The 22,273-nt window shown below is 34.9% G+C and overlaps 2 protein-coding genes and 1 long non-coding RNA gene across 23 annotated transcripts; 1 reads left to right on the forward strand and 2 right to left on the reverse strand.

The window, feature by feature from the left end:
• Position 1: 1 nt before the first annotated feature.
• On the reverse strand, positions 2–12,964 carry Lanb2 (laminin subunit gamma-1). Of its 3 annotated transcripts, none has more exons than XM_078193095.1 (22): positions 12,797–12,964; positions 11,810–12,185; positions 10,507–10,765; positions 9,094–9,395; positions 8,424–8,629; positions 8,112–8,215; positions 5,889–6,077; positions 5,507–5,732; positions 4,452–5,428; positions 4,198–4,383; positions 3,907–4,109; positions 3,573–3,788; positions 3,221–3,491; positions 2,978–3,156; positions 2,772–2,902; positions 2,545–2,655; positions 2,279–2,477; positions 1,965–2,202; positions 1,704–1,879; positions 1,446–1,628; positions 1,183–1,300; positions 2–1,109 (listed from the first exon to the last, which is right to left on the reverse strand). In XM_078193095.1, exons 2-22 carry the CDS (start codon positions 11,957–11,959, stop codon positions 874–876), a joined length of 4,860 nt encoding a protein of 1,619 aa, XP_078049221.1. In that variant the 5' UTR covers positions 11,960–12,185; positions 12,797–12,964; the 3' UTR covers positions 2–873. The 3 variants fall into 3 exon arrangements, with proteins under 3 accessions (XP_078049221.1, XP_078049222.1, XP_078049223.1); XM_078193096.1 differs by having other exon boundaries at positions 12,749–12,964; XM_078193097.1 differs by lacking the exons at positions 8,112–8,215; positions 8,424–8,629; positions 9,094–9,395; ... (1 more) ...; positions 11,810–12,185; positions 12,797–12,964 and adding an exon at positions 6,327–6,808 and having other exon boundaries at positions 6–1,109.
• A 254-nt stretch (positions 12,965–13,218) lies between these two features.
• LOC144476339 (rhythmically expressed gene 2 protein) lies at positions 13,219–17,010 on the reverse strand. Of its 19 annotated transcripts, none has more exons than XM_078193119.1 (7): positions 16,521–17,007; positions 16,157–16,181; positions 15,976–16,052; positions 15,734–15,802; positions 15,359–15,650; positions 14,982–15,276; positions 13,219–14,748 (listed from the first exon to the last, which is right to left on the reverse strand). In XM_078193119.1, the coding sequence occupies exons 6-7, from the start codon at positions 15,261–15,263 to the stop codon at positions 14,254–14,256; spliced, it is 777 nt and encodes a 258-aa protein (XP_078049245.1). In that variant the 5' UTR covers positions 15,264–15,276; positions 15,359–15,650; positions 15,734–15,802; positions 15,976–16,052; positions 16,157–16,181; positions 16,521–17,007; the 3' UTR covers positions 13,219–14,253. The 19 variants fall into 19 exon arrangements, with proteins under 19 accessions (XP_078049245.1, XP_078049242.1, XP_078049246.1 ...); XM_078193116.1 differs by having other exon boundaries at positions 15,976–16,071; XM_078193120.1 differs by lacking the exon at positions 16,157–16,181.
• On the forward strand, positions 16,687–20,040 carry LOC144476341 (uncharacterized). The gene is made up of 2 exons (XR_013495003.1): positions 16,687–16,813; positions 16,912–20,040. It is a non-coding gene; the product is annotated as an uncharacterized LOC144476341 (long non-coding RNA).
• Positions 20,041–22,273: the final 2,233 nt, after the last annotated feature.

Consider the following 22,273-nt stretch of genomic DNA (forward strand, 5'->3'; position numbering starts at 1 on the left):
CATATTGGAGTAACAGTGTTTTATTAGAATATCTTGTACATAAAAGTTTCACGGTGATATATATTGCAAAATACATTCGATCTTCTATCGTTCTCCTTTTGATCATAAAGATGTTTGTTATTGGTCTTTAAATGAATATTGTTTCTATCGATTTTAAAATCATATAAATAAGTATTGCAATGTACTACATTCAATCAACTGCACCGAATAATAAAACACTTGACTTTTCCTTAGAAAAATTGTAGATACTGCACTAGAAGATAAGAGAGAATAATCGCAAAAGACATGGCAATTAAAATAGGATGATCCTAGACAAGTACTATATACATATTTGCACAAACGTACAAAACGTGTATTATAAAAGTATTTTATAAAAGACTGAATAATACAAATGATCTGGTAATTAACAGCAGAGAAAGCTGTTTAAGTTCTATATAAAAGAGGAAACAATTTGCTATATAAAATCTTTGGCATAGAGTTCGTTATTGCATTTGCTCGTACGTGAACGAGTTTAAAAATTAGTCTTCGAGAAAAATTGAAAAAAAAAACAGTTCTATACGAGTCGTTAAATAAAATAGTCTACATGTAAATGAAGTAAAATCCGGCTTGGCTAAAGATTCACTAGTATACCATACTATACCTTAAAAAGTTCAATTATCAATTCGTAATTTAAATAAAATTACGCTTTGTTAATTTTAAGTACATTATGGTAATGTACAATAACCTTTTCATATAAGAATGTCTTACTTGATTTTAAATTTAATTCTAAACGTTAGGTAATGTAATTATAAATGCATGTAAGGCACATGTTGCGATATGAAATTTAAAATGAAATGATCGCAATTTTCGGTATATAGTACGTAATATTACTACTTATGGTTCCAATCGTAAGCGTTTGTTACAATCGGTAGGCAAAAGTTTTCTTATAACGCTGATATTTTCAACTTCCATACCTAATCTTTCAACTTCCTCTTTGTAATTATTTACCCATTGTGTCTGTAAATTTTTAGCATCTGTTAATGAACGAATTCTTTCATCTAAATTTGCAGCTGCAATTTCCTTTTCAGCTGCTATTAGACGTTCTTCTAAACGGTTCAAATCAGCATCATCTAAATTCGTAGTAGAGTATTATATAAATTTCTCTTTAGAAGTAGATAGTACAGTAATCGAATATTAACCAACCTATTTCTGGCAAGACTTCGAGTTCTTTTATAATTGCTGCTACGTCGGCTAGAGCTTTGTCTACTTGCTGCGATGCTAATGTTACATTGATTTTCGCTTGTCCAACTTTATGATTTGCCTGAGGTATATAAAATACAATGAAGTCTTTATTATTGTTAAATATAAAATTATAAAAGCTAATTAAGTGTATCACGTAGATAGATAAAATCATATGAATTAGGTAACTGTAACACGCAAATATATAGATATTTATGATATCTTACCTCTGTTGTGATGTTTGAGTCTTGACTAATTTGTTTCTCGTACTTTCTCATCATGGAATCTGTAGTATCGACTCTAAGATGTAGTTTCTCAGCCTCGTTTCCTACACGAACCGCTTCAATTTTAATTTCATTCGCTTCGGTTCTACTAACGTTTGCATTTGCGCTAGCTTCCTCTGCATACGTCTATTAGAAAGAATGTTTTAATTTCATGCGAAATGAAGCATATTTGATTACTTTCCGAATAGATAATTAATATACCTGCGCCTTTTGAGCTGTTTCACGAGTATATTTAGCACTATCTTCGGATCCACGTAATATTTTCTCTGCTCGCTCTACTTGTCGGGTGGCGTCCATAATTAGTGCTTCGATGTTATGAATATCTTTCAAGGCATCCTGTGCTTTAATACGTTCACCCTGTACTTCGGCATCAAATGCTAAAAAATAAGGTTTCATTATTAAACTAAAAAGGTTCCATTATTCGATTGTCACTAAAATAAAAGTAATCAAATGACAAAAAACCTCCTAATTTCTTTAATGTTTCTTGAGCTTCCTTTAAAGTTTGATCGCCGCGTTTCACAGCATCGTTTGCCTTCTCATTAGCTTCGTCTACTTCTGCCAAAAGTTCAGCAGTAGCTGCTTGCTGATCCTGTGCTGTTTCTATCAAATCCTCGCTTTTTTTTAGTTTATCTACCATCTCTTTTATGAGTTCTTCATGACTATCCAACAACAATTGAGCTTGTTCTTTTAATCGCAATCCCTATAAAAGATACTTCACTGTTGAAACATAGATACTTCACAACGCGTGTACCGTCCATCATGAACTGAAAACTCACCTCCGTATTTACATCTTCAACCTGACTTCGTAATTGTTTGATATCAACCGTGGGAAGTGACAAATCTAAAATCGACAAATCTAATGCTTCTTGTGAAACAACAGATGATTTCTTAGCCGCTATGCTAGTCAAGTTTTTCACTTCGTTCATACGATGTTCTAATAAATCTAATTTGCTTTCTAATCCTCGAATATCCTCGCTGAAAACGTAAAATACCTTTCAAGAGATGTTTTACCTTCCAATTAGCTCTAAATTTAGTAACATACGTTAGGTTAGAATATTTTGATATTGCTTTCTTCGCAAGATTATAAGCTTCCATAGTTGTATTTCGTGCTTGTTCTGCCAAATTATGAATCTTCATGGCTTCGTTGACATTTCTAAAAACAAATTACGTTTGTATTTAGTATCCACAAGTAAACAAATTTATATAAAATAACTAGGCATCAACTTATTAAAATTATAAAATAATTGTGTAAAGCAACTCGTTGCGTACAAGTCGGCTAATCCACGCGCTTCTTGCGCAATAGCTGTCATCTGTTTGTTCTGTTGGCCAACTTGTTCTGCACGGGATTTCGCCTCCATTAAAGCAGTTGTCCCATTCATGGCTAAATAATCTTCTGCCGCCTAATATTTAAAATACAATTTGTAACATTTACAAATAAGATGTTGTTTCAAAAGTCACGAGAAAATCGTATTTACAGTTAACACAGCATGAATCTTATCAAGCACTTTTTCCGCTTCTTCGATACTGGTCAATCCTTTAGAAGTAGTCTTCTGTACTTCGGTAGCAGTTAAATCAACTGTCTGAGAAATATCATCAATTTCGTTTAACTGATCACGTAATTCGTCCAATTGTTCTACCAAGGTTTTATTTTCACCTGTAACATTTAGATTTGTAATATCGTAATTTGGACGAAATGAAATTATTTGAACCATACATACTGCCAGATCCTTGTTTCGCGATCGTCAAGAGATTTTTCACTCTGTCTTGGATCGTTGACAATTCCTTTTCAAAGTCGCTATCTTTTATGACAGTTGGACTGCTGTTGATTTTCCGAAGCGTATTTTCCAATTCGGCTACACGTTCCCTGTGACTGTCAACAGCATCTTGAACAAGATTATAACAATCTGGGCAGTCTACGCAACCATTTTGTCTGTTATGTTTGTTTTCCTTGCAACGATCACAACGTCTTCCTTCCACATTTGTGAGGCACTAGAATGAGAAAATAGTAGAATAATCATATGATGCACTTCTTGAGGTTGGTTGACGGGCGTTAATATCAATCAGCCTTACCTGACATTGTCCATTAACGTCGCATTGTAAATCTTGAGATCCGATGCGGTCACAATCACAAGGCTTGCAACCTTCTCTGCTAAAACCGTATTGGTAAGGAAGGCAAGCATCGCAATGTTGACCGGTAACACCAGGTTTGCATTCGCATTGGCCGGTGATAGCATTACATGTATGATTGTAAGAACCTTCTGGATCACAATTGCAAGGCGCACAACCCTGGAATTCGTAAGTAACAAATATAAATTTTATTCTTATTCGTTAGTTGTCAATCGAATGAAGTTTGTCCAATTCTGAACGAGATCAATTCAAAATAATAGCATGAAATTGTACATACTTCGCCACTTAATATGTGATAATATCCTTCTTCGCATTTGTCGCAATTTCGGCCGACAACATGCGGCTTACATTTACATTGTCCTGCTAATTGTTCGCAAGGAGCTATTCTGCCATCGTCCAGTACCACCGTACCAGGAGGATAACACTGACATAGCCTGCATCCATCCTCTCTACGATCGGAAAGAGCATCCCCATAATATCCTAGTGAGAAATGTTATTCAGATTACATTTCGATTGCACGAAATTTTATAAAATTCTTGGAAAGCTTAAACAACTTATCCATTGATACCTGGCAGACATTCTTCGCAATGGAAGCCAGCTGTGTTGTTAACACATTTTAAACACTCCCCAGTTTCTTGATTACAGTTTCGAACAGCGTTCAAATCGATATTATTATTACAGTCGCAAGGTCGGCAGGCTATACCTCTTTCAGGACTTCCAAAGTATCCATCCGAACATGTTTCACATCTAGGTCCTATAGCCGAAAAACAACGATCATTAATCAAGAATTTTTACTAGAATTTTCTAAACACTGTCTTTTACCTGTTCTACCGGATGGACACTCGGAACAAATAGGATCTGGGTTGTTGCCGAGCAATATACACGGACCGTTGTCGGGGCAAGGACAGGGTTTGCAATCGTTGGGTGTACCCTTCAATGGATGGCCATAATATCCTCGTCTACACAATTCACAGTTACTACCTGCGGTATTATGCTGACAGATGCACTGACCAGTTTCAGCTTCGCAAATATCCGCGTGGCCATTACAGTTACAAGGTACACAGAGTGCGAAGGGACCGCCATTAGGCGGATCGTGATGGAATCCAGGTGCACAGGATTCACAAAATTGTCCTACGTAACCATGGGGGCATTGACAATGCTCTACCCAATCGACAAATTCGCCCGCAGCTCCTCTGTGAGCGGTTTCCAATTTAACATCGTCCAAAAACCCTCTGCCTTGATGAGTATAGGTTCCGCGAATTTTTATAGCCTTCAAGTTCGATAAAATAGACATGAAGGCTCGAGAAGACAAACGTGGTTCCCAACCGTACTTGGGATGTTCGTGAAGCTTGAAACGGTATTCTTGCGGCGTTCCACTAGGCACGCGATTGTTCTGTCCAAAGATCGGTTGCGTGATTTGTTCACCGTTTCCTCCTTCTAGTATTATATCCCGAGCCGTTGGGGCAGGTCCAGCTTCTCCAATTCTTAGAGTAAACGCTAAATCTTGATTATAAGATGCTCGTTGATCACCAAGAAATCTGTCGGGTGCGAGGAAGTAGACGTTGTCCCGATCTAACGCGGTGGCAGATATCGTTTGAGTCACAGGATCGTAGTTGAGAGGTATATTGTTTCCAGCAACGGTAGCTGTCCATCGTTCGGCTCCTCTAACAAACATGCTTTCGATAACAGTTTTAGAATAACCAGTTGCCGGTTTGCATACTGAAGAATGTCCGTAACAGAAGCACGGCGTGCAGCCAAATTCGTTGTCTAGCGCAAGATTAAAGAATCCTGGTCGACATCTGTTCAAAATTACAGAATATGATTAATATCAGAGTCTACTGCATCGTTCAAACTTTGGTTTTATGATTTGTACTAACATTCGACAACGTTTTCCTTCAACGTTCTCTTTGCATGTACAAGTTCCGCTAACAGAGTCGCAGCTCGGTACATTTGCTAAAGAACCGGCTTCGTCGCATTCGCACGAAGTACAGCCAGATGAACCGAAGTTATAGAAATTAGCAGCGCACCGTTCGCATTTGTTTCCTGTGACACCCGGCTTACATTGACACTTTCCTTCGCTGTTGCATTGCAAGCTTCTAGATCCTGAAATCACATTTCATTGATATTTTTGTTCATAAGACTTTTATAGACTGATAAGTAAAAATTGCCTAAAGATTAAACTTGCAGGTGCATAATAATTTGTCAAACATTATTAGTCGACTTTTTACTAAAAAATAAACGATATTGTTGGAATGTTACCAGTTTCGTTACAGTTACAGGGAACGCAGTAATCTCCTTCAGGATGTTGATAAAAGTTTTCTCGGCAACGCTCGCAATTTGCGCCGTCACGATTTGCTCGGCAATCCTGGCAATGACCACCGTGGCCGGTGAGCTTATACAGCTCTTTATCAAAGTAACATCTCTCCGAATATCCATTACAGTTGCAAGCTAGAAAAATAATCAAATTAAAAACTTAATTAAATGACAAATGAAAAGCAAAATCTACTACGTATCGAATAAAAAGTCATTTCACTATACTAATAAGTATGCTGCAGACCATTATATAAATATCCATGCGCATTACTTAAAAATAAGATAAAAGTACTATAGATTTCTTTTTATTGCACCGACGTTTCTGTACAATTTCTAAATGCATAAAAGACTGCAGTCTATAAATAACATCATCTAGATATTTACTAGACTCAGAGTACCACGGCAGAATGCCGTCCCATCTCGAAGATAGAGAGATCGTTATGCTCGAGAATACTAAAGACACGATCGCTGCAACTTTCAATAGAAGAACCATGTTAGATCTTCACAGTAACCGGAGAATCTGTCTCACTTCGATTATCCACAAGTTCTATATGAATTTTTATTCATTATTTCTTATCACATTGGTTAACAAGACCACGGGTTTGAAATATTTAAGCGCGTCCGACGTGGTTCGTAGTTTATACTGAATGTTTACATGATGGTTACAACATGGTTCTCGTCGTCACGGAATCACAATCCAGATCTACTGTACGAATGATTGCACAACTGATGAAATAAATAAATAAATATATAAATAAATAATCAAAGGATTAAATAAATGGTGACTCGCAACACGGTACGCGAGCATTGAGCTCACGAGCTACAGAAAAGCTGTATTGTGTGCTCCTGCAATGCCAACAATCCCCACTTCAGAACAAGCAATGAACGTAAAAGGTAAAGCTGGTTAGGTAATGCCAGCATGATCGTGAACGCAAACTGTCTTTGGCTGCCCGAGAAAACGATGCTTATAATGACGAAGAAACGTTTTATCGTCCAACTAACAATATTATCGTTGAATACCTTAAAAATTCATGATAATAATACCAGATCCACGATTTTTTTATTGATCCATGATTTTTTCACCCACGGACCGCTTCATTGACTGGTGAAAGCAGCAAATTTTATTTAAAGCGCTTTTTATACGGTATAAAAAATAATGACGCATTTCTTGAAACCGCAATAAGTAGTTTTTTAAGCAATATTGAATACCACATCTGATTATTATTTATCGTATGCATAGTTAGTTTTTCCAGATGTAATGTGCTATCGTCAAAGTTCGACAAAGCTGTATTAACACCAAGTCGGAGGAGATAAATCGAAATGACTAATACGTTCCGTGCCGATTCATTTTTGCTCAACACCTCACTTGCGCTATTTACCGTTTTCACCAAAGATGGATTACACTGCATTATATGTATATAATTATTAATTATCGCACATATATCAATTAAACAAATTCACATTACTTATTATCTAAAATGTACTAATACGTATCTTTTTGATGTACTAAATAAATATATAAATGTTCAGCATAAGTCGTACACGCAGCCGAACGAAATAATATGTAGCATCACTGGAGAACTCGTAGCACAGAAAGCCATAAGATACTTCAGGTTTCTGATTATGTGAGATATATTGAAGAGTCAAAATCGTTCTTTCTAAAGAGCGACTCAACAAGAGTAGAGCAGAGATTCGTCAAAACAGCTACACACTGACCAGAATACCAATGATATTCTCTCTCAGTTCTCGGCGAATTCGCAACACATTACAGTTACTGCTCTCTTTTTTGTAATTGAAAACAAAGGAAATTGTTGCATATTCATTTAAACTATTAATTATAAAAATATAGCATATTGGCGGTGCAGTATAGGATCAGATAAACAATGTTAGATTCCCATTGAACTTACAAAATGTGCATCATGTTCCATTTAGGAACACTCCTCTCTCTTTCAAAATAGAATTTCATATAATTTGTGCCAAATCTCCTTAGCCCATTTTTCAGAAATATACGCATGGTTGATATATTTATACAAATTTTAACAGCTTATTCACTGAAGTATCATAATGGAACTGCACAAAAAGTCTCTGGAATGTTTGTTTCTGTTTCATTTCGATATAAAAAAAATGAAAAAGATTCTACTGTGAAAAAAATAAAAATGAAGTACTCACGTTTGCATTCGTGAGCATCTGTAGTAGTAGCACGTCCCCAAGGCGCGTCGTTATAAAATGGTGAGCATTCGTTGCAATCTGGTCCCGCAGTATTGTGCTCGCATCTGTATAGAAGGCACACATACATTTCGAAACAGTGTAAAAATTACGATTACAAGGTGGAAGTTGTTTCAGGGAAATCAGTACCATGTCTACTTCTTTTATCAATTGCATATACTGTAGTGTATAATGGATTTGAAAAAGCATTTTACTTCATTCACCACATTTTTCGTGTTCTATATATATATTAGTTTAATGACGTTTACATCTTACCTACACACTCTGCGAGTTCTTCCATCCTCGCTGGTACTGTTTACACATTCTCCAGCGTGACCATTACAAGCGCAACGAGCTCCAACAGCAACGTCGGCGATAGCATAATAGTACGACTTCAACACGTTATCATCACCAAATACTTCGTCGCCGAACGTGTTCTGTCTATCCAAAGTAATTCTTAGATCTACTGCTTGAACCCATTCCTTAAAACGCAAGCAACGTTCGGTATTGACATCAAATTTTTTAATACAAATTAACTTAAAATTTTGGCTTATAGAGCCAAAGTATATGAAACGATTAGTTAATTATCAGTGAACTGCAGATTCCATAAATTTATAGCACAACTAAGTAGAAGAAATACAGAACAGTATTAAAAAGGAAAATTCGTTAAAGGAAAAAGAAATTCCTAATTGTTCCCTAAAAAATTTGAACACAGATTCGCAGATTACTTATGTGGGTTGACCAATTGCTGTGTCTTTAGTTTATTTTCGGGCATAATTAACTTTATACATAGCGAACAGACAATTGTTTAATTCCTTTATCTTGTCTATATATTATGTCCGAAAACAAACCAAAGGCGCAGCAATTGGTAACACCACGGTAATCGGCTCAACAACTATTTAAGGAATTTAAAACTAGTTGCTTTCATTGTTCAGTATATGTATACCTGCAAAGCCGCGTTCGTTTCGAAGTTATAAGCGGAAGGTCGGCCCTCTAAGGTAGAGAACGCAACCGTGCCCTTTGTTAAGGGAGATATGTCCGAATATTCCGAGGTGCAAAGCACCCTCGTGTCGTCACCCCTAATAGTTTCTTTTGAATCAGGTAAACCATAATTGTCTCTGCAAGTCGCGGAGTAATACTGATAAGGCTCCCACGACGAGTCTTCGTTTCTTCTTTTGTAAATGCCCCAGCTCTCTGGACGTGGCGACTCGAACAGCACACGGACATAAGTTATGTCGAAAGTTTTCCCTACAATCATAATTATTTATTAATATCTTGACAAGTACAGATATTATTAAGAAAGTTCGTTCTAATTTTACTTCATGTAAGAAAGTCCGAAAACCTAAGTTTTACGCCACTACAATCATTCGGAAGTCTGAAGATTATTCGAATGTAGATAAAAATATTATCTAATATTAATTGAAAATCAATTAATTCAAAACTAAAATTGTTAAAATCAGTCTACAGTAATTACACTTTATTATCGCGAATGAGTGGATGCGATAATAAAGTTTCAAAAAATTATGAAGAATTCGTTGGTGCCAAAATAAATCAAATAATAAGTTCTACGCCATTGCAATACTCCACTGTAAAGCCAGCGGGATGCAGGTTGCTGATTCTTTCGTAAACGAACATATGGCGCACAGACAAAGATGCTGTACGGTTTCCGTTTTGAAAAATAACTACTTGAAAAAGAAGTTGTACTCCTTTGGAATGTCTTCCATTTGTCACATAAATTAATTGGTATAAAATAAATAGTTACACGACGATATAGAATTGAAATCAGTGCTTGCGAAGTCATATATGGTTGAGAAATATTGTAACTCGGAAGATTATCACCTAACAAATTAGAGTTCTTCCAACAGTAACTTCCGCTGTGCTATCTACTCGAAAGGCACCATCCATCCTCCTTTAAAATTTGATTATTTAGTTACCCTCCTCCCAAAACGAGAATGATATTTCCAGCAAAGAAGACTACTGTCGAAAAATCAAATATTCACGCTCGAATCCCATGACTCGAGCCTATGTTTCTTCATCGTTCGAGTTCCGAGAATTATCTCATCGCGCACGCATCCTGATAGATAAGAAAGTAAACTGGAAAAAGATGGTGCCGAGAGAAAGAGGGCGACAAACATTGAGGACGTGTTAAAAGTTCATCACGGATACCGATGAATGAACTCTTTCTCTATCTACATACATATAGTTAGGAGATTCGCTAAGTTTATCTAATTCCGCGAGGTATTAATATGGTAAACTCTAATCAAAATCGAACTGCGACATCCGATTACAGTGGACGTAATTACGATAATTTTTCAGTTGTTAATAGTTGATAGAAATAACGATCTCTTTAAAATCGTACCCAGATGAAGCGTAAGATTCACTTGATTCGGATATTCGATGCCTTCGAACATCGTCTCTGACTGCCACCAGGTTGCATTATCATTATTATCGTGATCGGTGAGAAATAAAGGCGGGTGGTCGCCGTACTGACATATCTCGCATGATTTCCTGGGTTCGCCAGTCTGTTTGCAAAATTCAGTTGGCCTTTCTTGGCCGCACATATTCGTTGCTTCCATGGGTACGTTAAACGCTGCATTCTCAAAAGGTGGTATGCACCTCTGCAATGTGAAACATTAAAAATCATTTCTTAGTTCTTACGATTCATCCTCTTGTTTTATACTTTCTTCTAAGTGCGCTGCTAGAATAATATTCCATTTTATTCATTTGGATTATATATTTCCAATTTATATATTTTCTATGTTAATACAAGAAATAAATAAATTAAATTTTCTATATTAATACGGAAAACCTTCACTTCGATTTAATAAACATACAAAAACTTAGATAATAAACGTTCGAATAAAAACGTTAAATATTTGAGAAAGAGAAAGAGCTGGGAAGGGTAGTATTCCTATGGACCATTCACGTATAGAACGTCCATGCATTGTGTTCGGCTAATAGCAGGTAGTTTTCCTCCGAACGATTCCGAGAATGATTTCTACAAGGAAATCGCTACTAGGGCTTTTGTGCGCATCTTGAAGCTGTATAGTACTCCACATTTTCTAGACTAAATTTAGAAAATGATTTTGGAAGTTCATAAAAAGAATGTATGCTGCTTAGAGACTTAATTATGAATTTTAAACTTCCTTCTCTCTTTTTATTTTAACATATAGTTGTGTTAACGATTTACGGCAATTACTAAATATTTTTACTACGTTATTTCTTTAGAGTAACAATAATATGTATTTATATCAATTTAAAAACAAATGTCTGCTTCAAATGTTTTTTAATTTTTACGCGTGGTACGTTCGTCTACTTTTATCTTTCCATTACTATCACTGAACGTTGATGTAACTTCGAACCGTACTTTGATAACCTAATGTTGTATGTAATACTCTATAAAAAAAATCGAAATTTCATTGACTAAAAATAAACACGAGTCACTTCTGATTTATATTTATATATCTATGTTAATGTTACCACATTATAATTACTTGAAATGGAGAAAAAATATTTTGTTAAATTCTTTGCGAAGTCCATCGAATACTACGTACAAAAAAATACTTTTATCGTACCCCAAAATTCAATATGCTATGAATAATTATTTAGAGCCGAATGACTAAAAGATACATGAAATAATAAAGAGCAGCGAAGGCACCGACCTGTGGCCTTCCATTGTCATCGTAGCACTTATCTTCGTCTCTGTTATAAGCAAATCGACTGTATTCTTCAGCAGGATCGGGTTCCGCGAGTACTACCACCATAGAGATTGCAAGTACTATCAACATTTTCTTGTGTCTTCCTCGCGTCATATTTGAAATTGGTTAAACGATCGCACTATCTTTGAATTTTAATCCACTTTCCGTAAAGAAGTCAGCAGTCCAGTTGGAACTCTCACTTTTCCCGATTCTTTTTTAAACGTCAGGGTGACCACTTTTTGTTGAGTGGGTCCATCGGCAACAATGGGAACCGCGGCAATCGTTTTTGTTTGTATTAGCAAGACCACATTCCGCGAGCCGTTCTCCCCGTCTTATCTGTCTAATGTACAACAAATGATGACGTTAGAATTTTTCATAATGACAAATTGCAACAATACCGACTTTTACGTAGAATATAATTTAAAAAAAGAACCTAAGAAAAAATGTAACTACAAATTGGATAACAACTGTCAGTGATTCAAACGATATATGTATAATTTGAAATCAAATCTAGTCGGTGTTTAAACTGCTAAGTAAATCTAAGCTCCGATATAATTTTGCAAATTTTAACAATTATTTAAAGTTCTTTTTGTTGGCAATATCAAATCGCGCGAAACACATATACGAGCAGGCACAACTTCCTCGAAACAGATATATGAAAACACAAATCATTTGAACGTGGTTCAATGAAATATTCTATTCGTAAGACGACTGCAGTTACGAGTAGACATTGTTGCATTCACGACTATAAATGGAAACGAGCGAAAAAATTCAAGCTATAAAAATTCTCGCGCCTCGCACGAAGCGAAAGGTGATATCTGCCAATAGTTCACAATCACATGCGGACCAAACACTAACCGACTCTAAATTGTTCACTAATTTATAAATGAACGGAGCTCGTACCAAGTCTTATGAATTCTTTAAAGCGAATGGAGAAATTTTTCTTCTAACCTCTCCGACTGACAGAAAATTAGGAACTCCGAAGAAAGGCTCTCTCCACGCGACAGTTCACTGAGAAACTGAACGAGAGAAGTCGTAGTCGTGGTGAGTCGGTGAGCAAAGCTGGGGACGGAGACTGTGTAGGAAGGCTGTAGACTGTGGGGAAGTCGAGTGCCCAATGCCAGAAGTTTGTGGTGGTACATACATAACACGCCACTCGTGGTAGAAAGTGCAGGCAAAGAGCAAGCTGGGAGACCATAGTGATGGCAATGCTACAATTACATTTCATACATTGTTATTGCTATGTATTAGCAATATTTATTATTATTATTATTATTTGTTATCGTGCTCGCAACATTAAATACAATTAAATAAGAAATATATCTAAAATTATTGTATAAATAATGTATATACTGTATAACTGTTTACTTGTACGTAATAATCAAACAAAATTATTTTGAAATCTATGAGTTTTATTTTCTTATAATTCCACATATAGTATATTATTTTACAAACTAAACCATCACTTATACTGAAACAATATTCTTCGTGTAGAAGTAAATCTGTTTCGGAGGTAGGTTTACGTTCGATGAAGAAATCGAGAGTTTCACATTTTCGCAAAGAAAATGTAACAATTATATATCGTTTTTGTAGCATATGTGAACAACAATTTATATCTTGTTGGAGCGGAAGTAAGAGATTATGTAATCAAGAAAGGATGATTTTTTCTTACATCTTTCCCATTGAACGATTTTACGCGAATATCGTTTAATTACATTGAACATGTACCCTTAGTTTTACTTGTCTTTACTTGTTTTGTTAAATTAAATATTTTTGAGACCACAAACATTATTAGAAAAAACAAGCGTTCCTGTAGTTACGGTTAAAAAATCAGTTTTAAATATTTCTGAGTTGAAATTGATAGGATATACATTAATAATTAATATGTAATATTTAAATATATACTTTTAAGGTACGTTAGGACAGTTATCTTTTTACCCGGAAATGTGAAGCGATATCATAATGCCGCCAACGCGTTCACAATTTCTTGATTAGGTTAACAACAATTAGACAAATTATAATAATCGACCCAACTCAAACATAATTGAGAGTTTATGCTGTATTATATAAAAATTATAAAAATTTACGCATCTATTTTCATCTATTTTCTTACTATTGCATTACGACTATGGTATTGTTAGACTTATAAAGTTTTAACTATTCGATCCAATCGCACAATTAAACTTTTTAATCAGTACTTATCAATATGGTTCAAAATTAATATTTCTCTATGTGTCTCGCAATTAATGACAGATATTTTTTAACCCTTTATACTCGAAGCTATTTTGAATATAGTTACTATATTCAAATAATTTTTCTGACTTATTGTATTTTCATTTTATACAAGTTACTGCATCTTGTGATACAATAACTTTTGGTGGTGCCGCCAATGCAAAGGGTTAAAAAAATCATTTCTCATACGTATTATAATTAATTTCGTTACTAAGACGCGTCGAGAGAAGCTGCTGCAGTTCTTGAAGATTTGTACAGATATCCTCTTTAGGAACCGCTTTTTCAATCGTATCGTCATTATCGTGCTTAATCAGAATTGCATTCCAATTGGCATTCTTTGCGCCTATATAATCGTAGATTACGGAGTCGCCGATATGTATCGCTTCCTGAGAAGCAATGTTGATATTATGATGCTTTCTTGTTAACTTCAGCGCCTCATCAAAAATTGGAGTGTCCGGTTTCTGCACGCCGAAATCGTAGGACGTTAAAACAAATGAAAAGTAAGAACGTATCTTAGTGTCCAGAAGTATCGCTTCCAATCTCTCATCAAAATTTGATATCACCCCTATGATTAGTCCCTTTCTCTGCAGATATTCGAGTATCTCGATCGTTCCTGGATACTTGTGCCAGCATAAACTCGTGCCATAGGACTTTATCAGAATACCAGCAACCTAAGGGTCACAATGATAAACAGGGTCAGCGATAGTTACACCAGCTCGAACCAAATGGGCTAACGCGATATTGTTCCGTTCTTTTTTAAACCCTACTCTCGCAATTTCGTTTACAATAAAAAAATTTCAAACATCTTACGTATTATTGTTTAACTCTTTTTGTAAATAATGAGAGCAACATTAATTATAGAATTATTTCAAATAGTGAAAAATGCTTGCACTGCCAATGTCACCTTGTCCAAAGTGGTATCCGAAATATAATTATGTTGATCCTTAAAAACATCGTGTACAACCCTCCGCCACCAATTTTGCCATCCAATGCCTGTATGTTTACCATATATAGGATGCTCTATACTGAGCCTGTGAAAGCTACTTTTGAAACTTCGCGCCAATTTCCGTTGATCGATCAGTAGGCCATGTTGACGTCCAATTTCGGCGTAATACTTCAGTTGCGTCATCAGCAGCGTACCAGTGACATCGAATGTCACCAGTCGTGGTCGAATGTATTTAATCATCGTTAAAGTCTATCTGTAAATAGTGATACATGATATGCAAAACACTATTTTAGAAAAAACTTTACTTTCGTATCGTTAGCAGTTGGTATTGTTACACAGTGTTTCCACTTCTTAGCGCGAAAAGAAATAGGGGAGACCCTTTAGCCACTGTTACACTCCTCCTTAACGACTTGCTATGGAGCCTGCTTGGAATGTCCTAGCGGTGGATCGGAGACCTCACCATTGTAAACAGATTTATGTAGCTATTCATTAATATTATTTAATCTCACCACTAGCCGGCAAATTCCGTCCCTCCCCTCCTCATCCATCATTCGATACACATTCCAAGCAAATTCCGTAACATCACTTGTTCTACTGATGGCATTGCGTGACTTGAGACGACAGCATCTAAACTCAAAAAAGAAAACCTAACACGAATCAATACATACAGTGTTCTGTATTTGAATGAAAATACAAAAATTAATTATTACATCGTTGTACGATACATATTTCCTGTTCTCTACTTTCGCATCAACTAAAAGAGATGTACTGGCCGTCCACTAGAAAATAGCATAAATGTGACCTCACTTTTAGGTGTAGTTCATAATCTAGTAGATACATTAGATATCAGGTGACGGAGGATAAATCTCTACAAGCTTTTCGATACCATCTACTCATAAACGAAGTATTCATACATACGTATGTGTGGTACATACTTGGAAATTCGAATTACCTCTCTAAGATAGCTGCTCCCACGTACTGATGTTGCCATCTAGCGGCTCCGCTCATTGGACGACGCCTGACAAGTACCTACCAATATGGCGGCGACCTTATCCGTTAGAAACGTTTAAACTTCGTCAACTTTTGCACATGTATAACTTTTAAACCAATAAATTTTTAACTTCAAAACTTACACGTTTGGGGAATTCTTCTGAAAATCTACGGTATTATACAAAAATAAAATCAAAAATTTTAGTTCAAAGTTTAGCCGCGTTTTTTAGCATGTTGTGTGTGAAAGAATTCATGCACCGGACAATACCGTCAATGTTAATTGACTCGTTGACTCAGTCGCACTTAAAATGTTCGTATACTTTCATGCAATGATGTGATTGCTATGATAACGATTTCTTATCTCTTGCTTGATGCATTTTATATTGTTCTTCGTATAGTCTTATCGTGTTCGATGAGTGCTAATAGAACTACGTATGTCAAAATAAACGACGTTTTCTTATAGGTATAAATGATGAATCTGCATAGAATACATGCCTGGATACATACATAAATATCCACATAACCGCATCATTTCGCTCGCGTGTCGCTACAATCGCCAGCCAGTTATTTTGTTCTTTCACTCCAAATTGCTCCAGAACTCTCAGATATTGTCATACGACTTTCTTCCAGGAAAGAAGTGGGAGAATTCTGTATCCAACACAAATGGGATTGGATGATGTCAATGGATTTTCATTGGCAATCCATTAGAATCATCTAATCTCATTTGCGAGGTCACCTCTCCACCACTTTGAGCAGATTCTATCACATGAATGGACACACTGGAGTTTTAAAATAATGAAGTAATTTCCACTGACTTCTACTACTTGATAGAATTTCTATTAAACAATACTTTTCTCCAAGTCTACATAATACAGCACCTGTTGTGATTCATTTGCAGTTACGCTAAAGTCTCGAAACACTATACCGCGCACCGTCCCTTCAGCTTCAATTTTATTTTAAAGAATAAGAAGAAATGACGCATAAGGAGGGTATGGCACGACCGTTGACACTGCTGAAATCGCAACGTAGTAACGTCACGCCTTTAGCGAATGATACTTTATTTACGTCAGAATCAACGCAGCTCGATGACATTCGGCAGATAGCTGCGCAAGGGAGTTGTAGCATTTGCAGTAGTAACTTAGTAAATCACCGACCAACAAAATCATTAAGCGTTATAAATCACGGATAAGGACTACCAAATAGTATTCGGTTTCTCTTTGATATCATCCGATATCGGAAACTGCATGAAATTGCGGTTTGAATAGTGGATGACTGTTTGGCTCGTGGTAGAGCGGTTCACATGCGCAATGCTAAAAATTATACGTCTTTTACTTATTGATGTTTCGCTATAAAAAAAATCGTACACGTATATTTTCACTATCGATTACATATCGTATATGATAAAAACTCATTATTTTCAATTGCTTTTATGTAACGAATATTTCAAATAAAATTCATAAATAACAGAACAAGTAAAGAGTGATATCTCAAACGATTTCGTATATGTATAATATTTTAATCAATGTTTAACAATTGGAATAAGTACATAATACTTTTTCGCAGTTTGATCACGGCGCAATATTTAAAAATGTTAATTCGCTATGCATTGTCCAGAAGACTATGTATTTGTAGGTATGTATTTAAAAGACTACATGTATGTATAATACAGAATGTGCAGTACATCGTAGTACAGGTGAGGTGAAGGAGATTCTTTTACCATTTCATCTTACTTGGAGCCGTAGCATCTCCTACATTTGATTCGCACCACCAACGATTCATACCTCAGCTTGTACATACATATTATTTTGTACATACAATATGATATAAAAGACTCTTATGTACAATTATACGTATAATACGTGTAATCGTGTAAAGATATAAATTACAAAATCTAATTATTAAGAAATATCCCAAATATAGTAGCATACAAGAATGCTATGCCGGGTGCATGTTGCTCAGTTGATTCTTAATTGGGCGGCAAATGGATTGATCAGTATGCATATACATATAGTAATTTCTTTCAAATCGCCCCTCAGCTTATAAGAAAAAATGGATAACTCGGGAAGTGGTTCCAATAATCGTATCTCTTTTTCTAAAATTGTCCACTTTTGCTTAAAAACTGTGGGACAATGTGAGAAAAATTACTGTATATCGGAGCGGTCTGTATAATAATACGCGTAGCAAATTTAAGATCTTATTTTACCTGTAGCAATATTGCTGCGTTACTGTAACGACCGAAGAGAAAAAATATGAAGTATCACCTATCTTAGTTATTGCGTATGTACAAAAACGACGTCCGTCACTTCAATGATACTATTTCGATCGGTAGCAGGTTTCAATATTAATTTGAATTTTCATTAATGAAGAATCACATGTCATTATCCTCTTAAAAAATATAATTATTCATCCGGTAGAGCAGGGTTTCTCAAATTGCCTGATACCGAGTTCTTTTGACAACGTTACCTTCAATAATTTTGTTTATCCATAATTTTCTGATTTTTCTTTTATTACGATTAATTGAGTTTAGGATACAAGGAATTTTTACAAAAAATGTCCATTATGGGATTATTATATTTATGCACATACATATATGCATTTATGTACATACATATATATATAAATTTTTTGTGTAAGCATTTTGCACTTTCATCGGTCCATGATTAAAAACGAGTACTATAATGCAATCACTCGAAAATATTCAGTATTCTTATTCAACCCTCCAAATGTATATTTATATCAATTCTTTTAAGGAAATGCATTCCGATCATCTTAACATTTTTAATTGCACTTTCATTACTTTTCTTCTTTTAGACATTTCATGAGAAGATTCTTCGAACCTTTGCGATACCGAGCGTTGCTTATCAATCTACATACAAAAAAAAACATAGAGGGTTAAACTATTTCCTACTCGATTACGTACCGGAGATCATCAATATTTAAATGCAAAATGCTTCGTGCCAATGATTTAAATAATTTCATAATCATACACAGTTTTTATAAATCTCTTAGGGATTTCCATGCTTTCGAGTAAGAATTAAAACTGAGAATCCCCGCAATAGCGAATTCTCGATTACAATCGTTCATCAACTGTACCTTCACAGACAGTCATACTGACTAATCATCACAGCAGAACAGCAACGACATGATTGTAGACTTTGTCTCTGTAAATTTGTTTAAACTGAGAAATTGTAAAACAAGAAATGTACCTTAATAAGAAGAAGACGAAAAAAAGAGAGATTATTGCGCATCCCCTAAATAGATCTATGTATACATATAATATACATATATATATTCACGTTATCGTTTATTTATCTATCAAAATTTGGTATCTCACAGACTTCTTTTATACGTGTGTATATATAGATGTACATATATTCATTTTGCCTTTATTTCTTTTCATTCTCAATATAGTGTAAATCCATTGAGTCGCAATTGGTGTGTTAATTAATCTATCTCTTTTTTTTCTTATAAAAAACGGTTCGACAATATATTCAATGTGTGTATATAGTCTACGAAATCGAATTGAAATAAAAAAGTCGATCGGTTAGAAATAGTTCTATTCATACGCTATGTAATATTGGTGATAGTATTATCTATCTTCGATTTATACGAGTCGTAAGTGTGTATCGTTCTGTTACAAAGTTGTAGTTAACTTGATAGTAGCATGTTCCGTTCAAAGTAGTGGAACTACCATCTCACCGGATATCATTGAATCTGTTGGATTATCGATCAATCCTAATACTTCCACGATTATTGTACAATCATTGGAATTGGTGCGTAGAATCTACATTAACGTAATATATATATATATATATATATATATGCGTGTGTGTACAAATATTTATACCATACAATATAATAATCATTGCTATAACGAGATATATTTGTTGCGGCAGTCGTCGTTCCTTATTATTATAATTTCATTAACATACGCAAGAAATGGTACAATATCCTTGCTTATCTGTAGTAGTTGTAAATAAAAGTTATCTACGAAATACATCAATCAGTCTCTCAATCATTATCTAAATATTGATGTAAAAGTATCCATTCTTCTCTCAGCTGTTTGTGGCAGCGCATCGTACGCTGGACGTTAAACTGTCCCACCGTGTTTATAGTTGGAACAAAATCAATTGGACACTAAACGATGCTCGAAAAGCCGTCCTCAGATATTATAGTAGAATATCGCAGAATAGTGATAGTCTAGTCTAAAGTAACCGACTGAATTTGATCCAATTATAAATATAAACGAGCAATCGAATCCTCTCTTTAAAAAATGTCTATGCACGTTATATGACATATACGTATGTTTAATAATAACCATGTTATGTATATCATACGAATATTTACACACGTCTTTCCTATGCCACAAAATTGTATCATTCCTTTCATATGTCTGTCTCTTTCGGTTTCCGAATTAGAAAGATCTATAGTAGGACACATTCAAGTTTTCTTATCCTCGAAATACTAAATAAAGAAAATTAATGAAAAAAAGGAACAAAGATCGTTGTTAGGAAATAAGTTTTTGTAAATATACACAATAGATGCACAAGAGAATCGTGTACAATTACGAGCCGAACCGAATGTTGCAACCACAGGGTTCTTTTCTTCGTACATGTATACAACGTAAATGCAATTATAAATTATCATGTCGTGATAAATACTTAAAATTACAGGATGTACATAATCACTGTGGAAAAAGAAAACGCCCTTGACTTACTGCTAGACAGACATAGCGAATAGTACGTGTCCCGGTATTTTCAATCTACTTTTGCCTATGTCGCTCATGATCTCTTAAAATCTCAAATATAAAAAGATTTGACGTAGAAAAAAAATTGCAGTTCACTCTTGGAAAAAGTCGTTCGTACGTTTCGTTTTTCTTTCTTTCTTTCATTCTGTTGTCATTGCAAAATATTCAATATCGGAATCTGCCAGGTCACTGTAGTAAAATACTTGCACCACATTTTCCACTACCTAGATTTCTTTTCATCGCTATCTCTCTCTTTCTCCCACTCATTCTCTAAATCAGTCAGTTCCATTCTAGTCTTCGCAAATATTGAAAGTCGCACGGATTTTGAAAAATCACATTCATCGATATCATAGACTATACACACGAATATGTATACATATACATTAATTTTTTCATATTCTGAGCTCCTTACGATACTTTGCACCGCGTATTCCGAAATCCGTGTTTAGTAATTTTAGTAGTGAACTTACGCGCGTCTACCAAAATGTATATAAAAGTCAGCAAAACGTGTCAATTTTTCTCTGCGATTTGATTCATTTTTCATTCCGTTATAAAAATTCTCGCTGCTGAGGACAGGAAAAAATTGACACATCGTGAACGTGTACAAGTTTCAAAATGCTGTGCATCGGATGGACCACGCGTGATGTTTGTTTTTAACGCACTGCTTAAGATTTGCAAAATGTTTGTAAGATTTACTGAAAGCTGGAACAGCGAATCGTGAAAGAAGAAAATATTTTCTAATAACTTAGTCGCTGCATTTCTTATCCATGTATCGTTTTAACTGTAATTCATTGCAATGAGAACTGTTTGGGAAGACGACTAAAGCAGAAGAAAAATTTTAAGTACATATGTATTTCAATAGATCTCACAAACTGTGTGACTGAAAATTGTATTTTCTTCCTATTTTTCTACGAATCAAGATAAAGATTAAGTATTTCAGAATTACAATAAATTCTATCCAATTGTTTCTCGGCTTGTAAACAAGAATGGGCAAGTTATGCATTTTTGTTGACAAGTTGAGGAACAACTGGAGAAAATTTATTGTATTCCTACATATTTTCGTAGAAAAAACAATTCAAGTTGTACACGATAGCAATGCACACGAACTGTAATCATGTTATTTTATTTAAACAGTTTTGTTTTTTTCAAGGACGTGTAACATATTGGAAATGACACATGTTCTTCCTTAACTTTAATGTAACATCCCAATACCTATAGAAGATAATTTGATGTTTGTCCACAGCTATTCGCATTATCCATAAATATTATTTTCATAGCTGCACATACAATATATTCATTTATAATCTTTCTATCGATAAAGTTTTAATTTGTCATCATTTTTCTGTTTTAAAAACACACACAATTATTTGTATTCTTTATCTATCACGCAATCATGTTACTTTGAATATGAGACCATTTTATTTATATATATGTATATATATATGTATATATATACACATATATATACATATCTATAATTATATATATATATATATTCATGTACAAAATTTCC

Source organism: Augochlora pura, chromosome 10 (assembly GCF_028453695.1).
Source record: "Augochlora pura isolate Apur16 chromosome 10, APUR_v2.2.1, whole genome shotgun sequence".
Taxonomy (NCBI): domain Eukaryota; kingdom Metazoa; phylum Arthropoda; class Insecta; order Hymenoptera; family Halictidae; genus Augochlora; species Augochlora pura.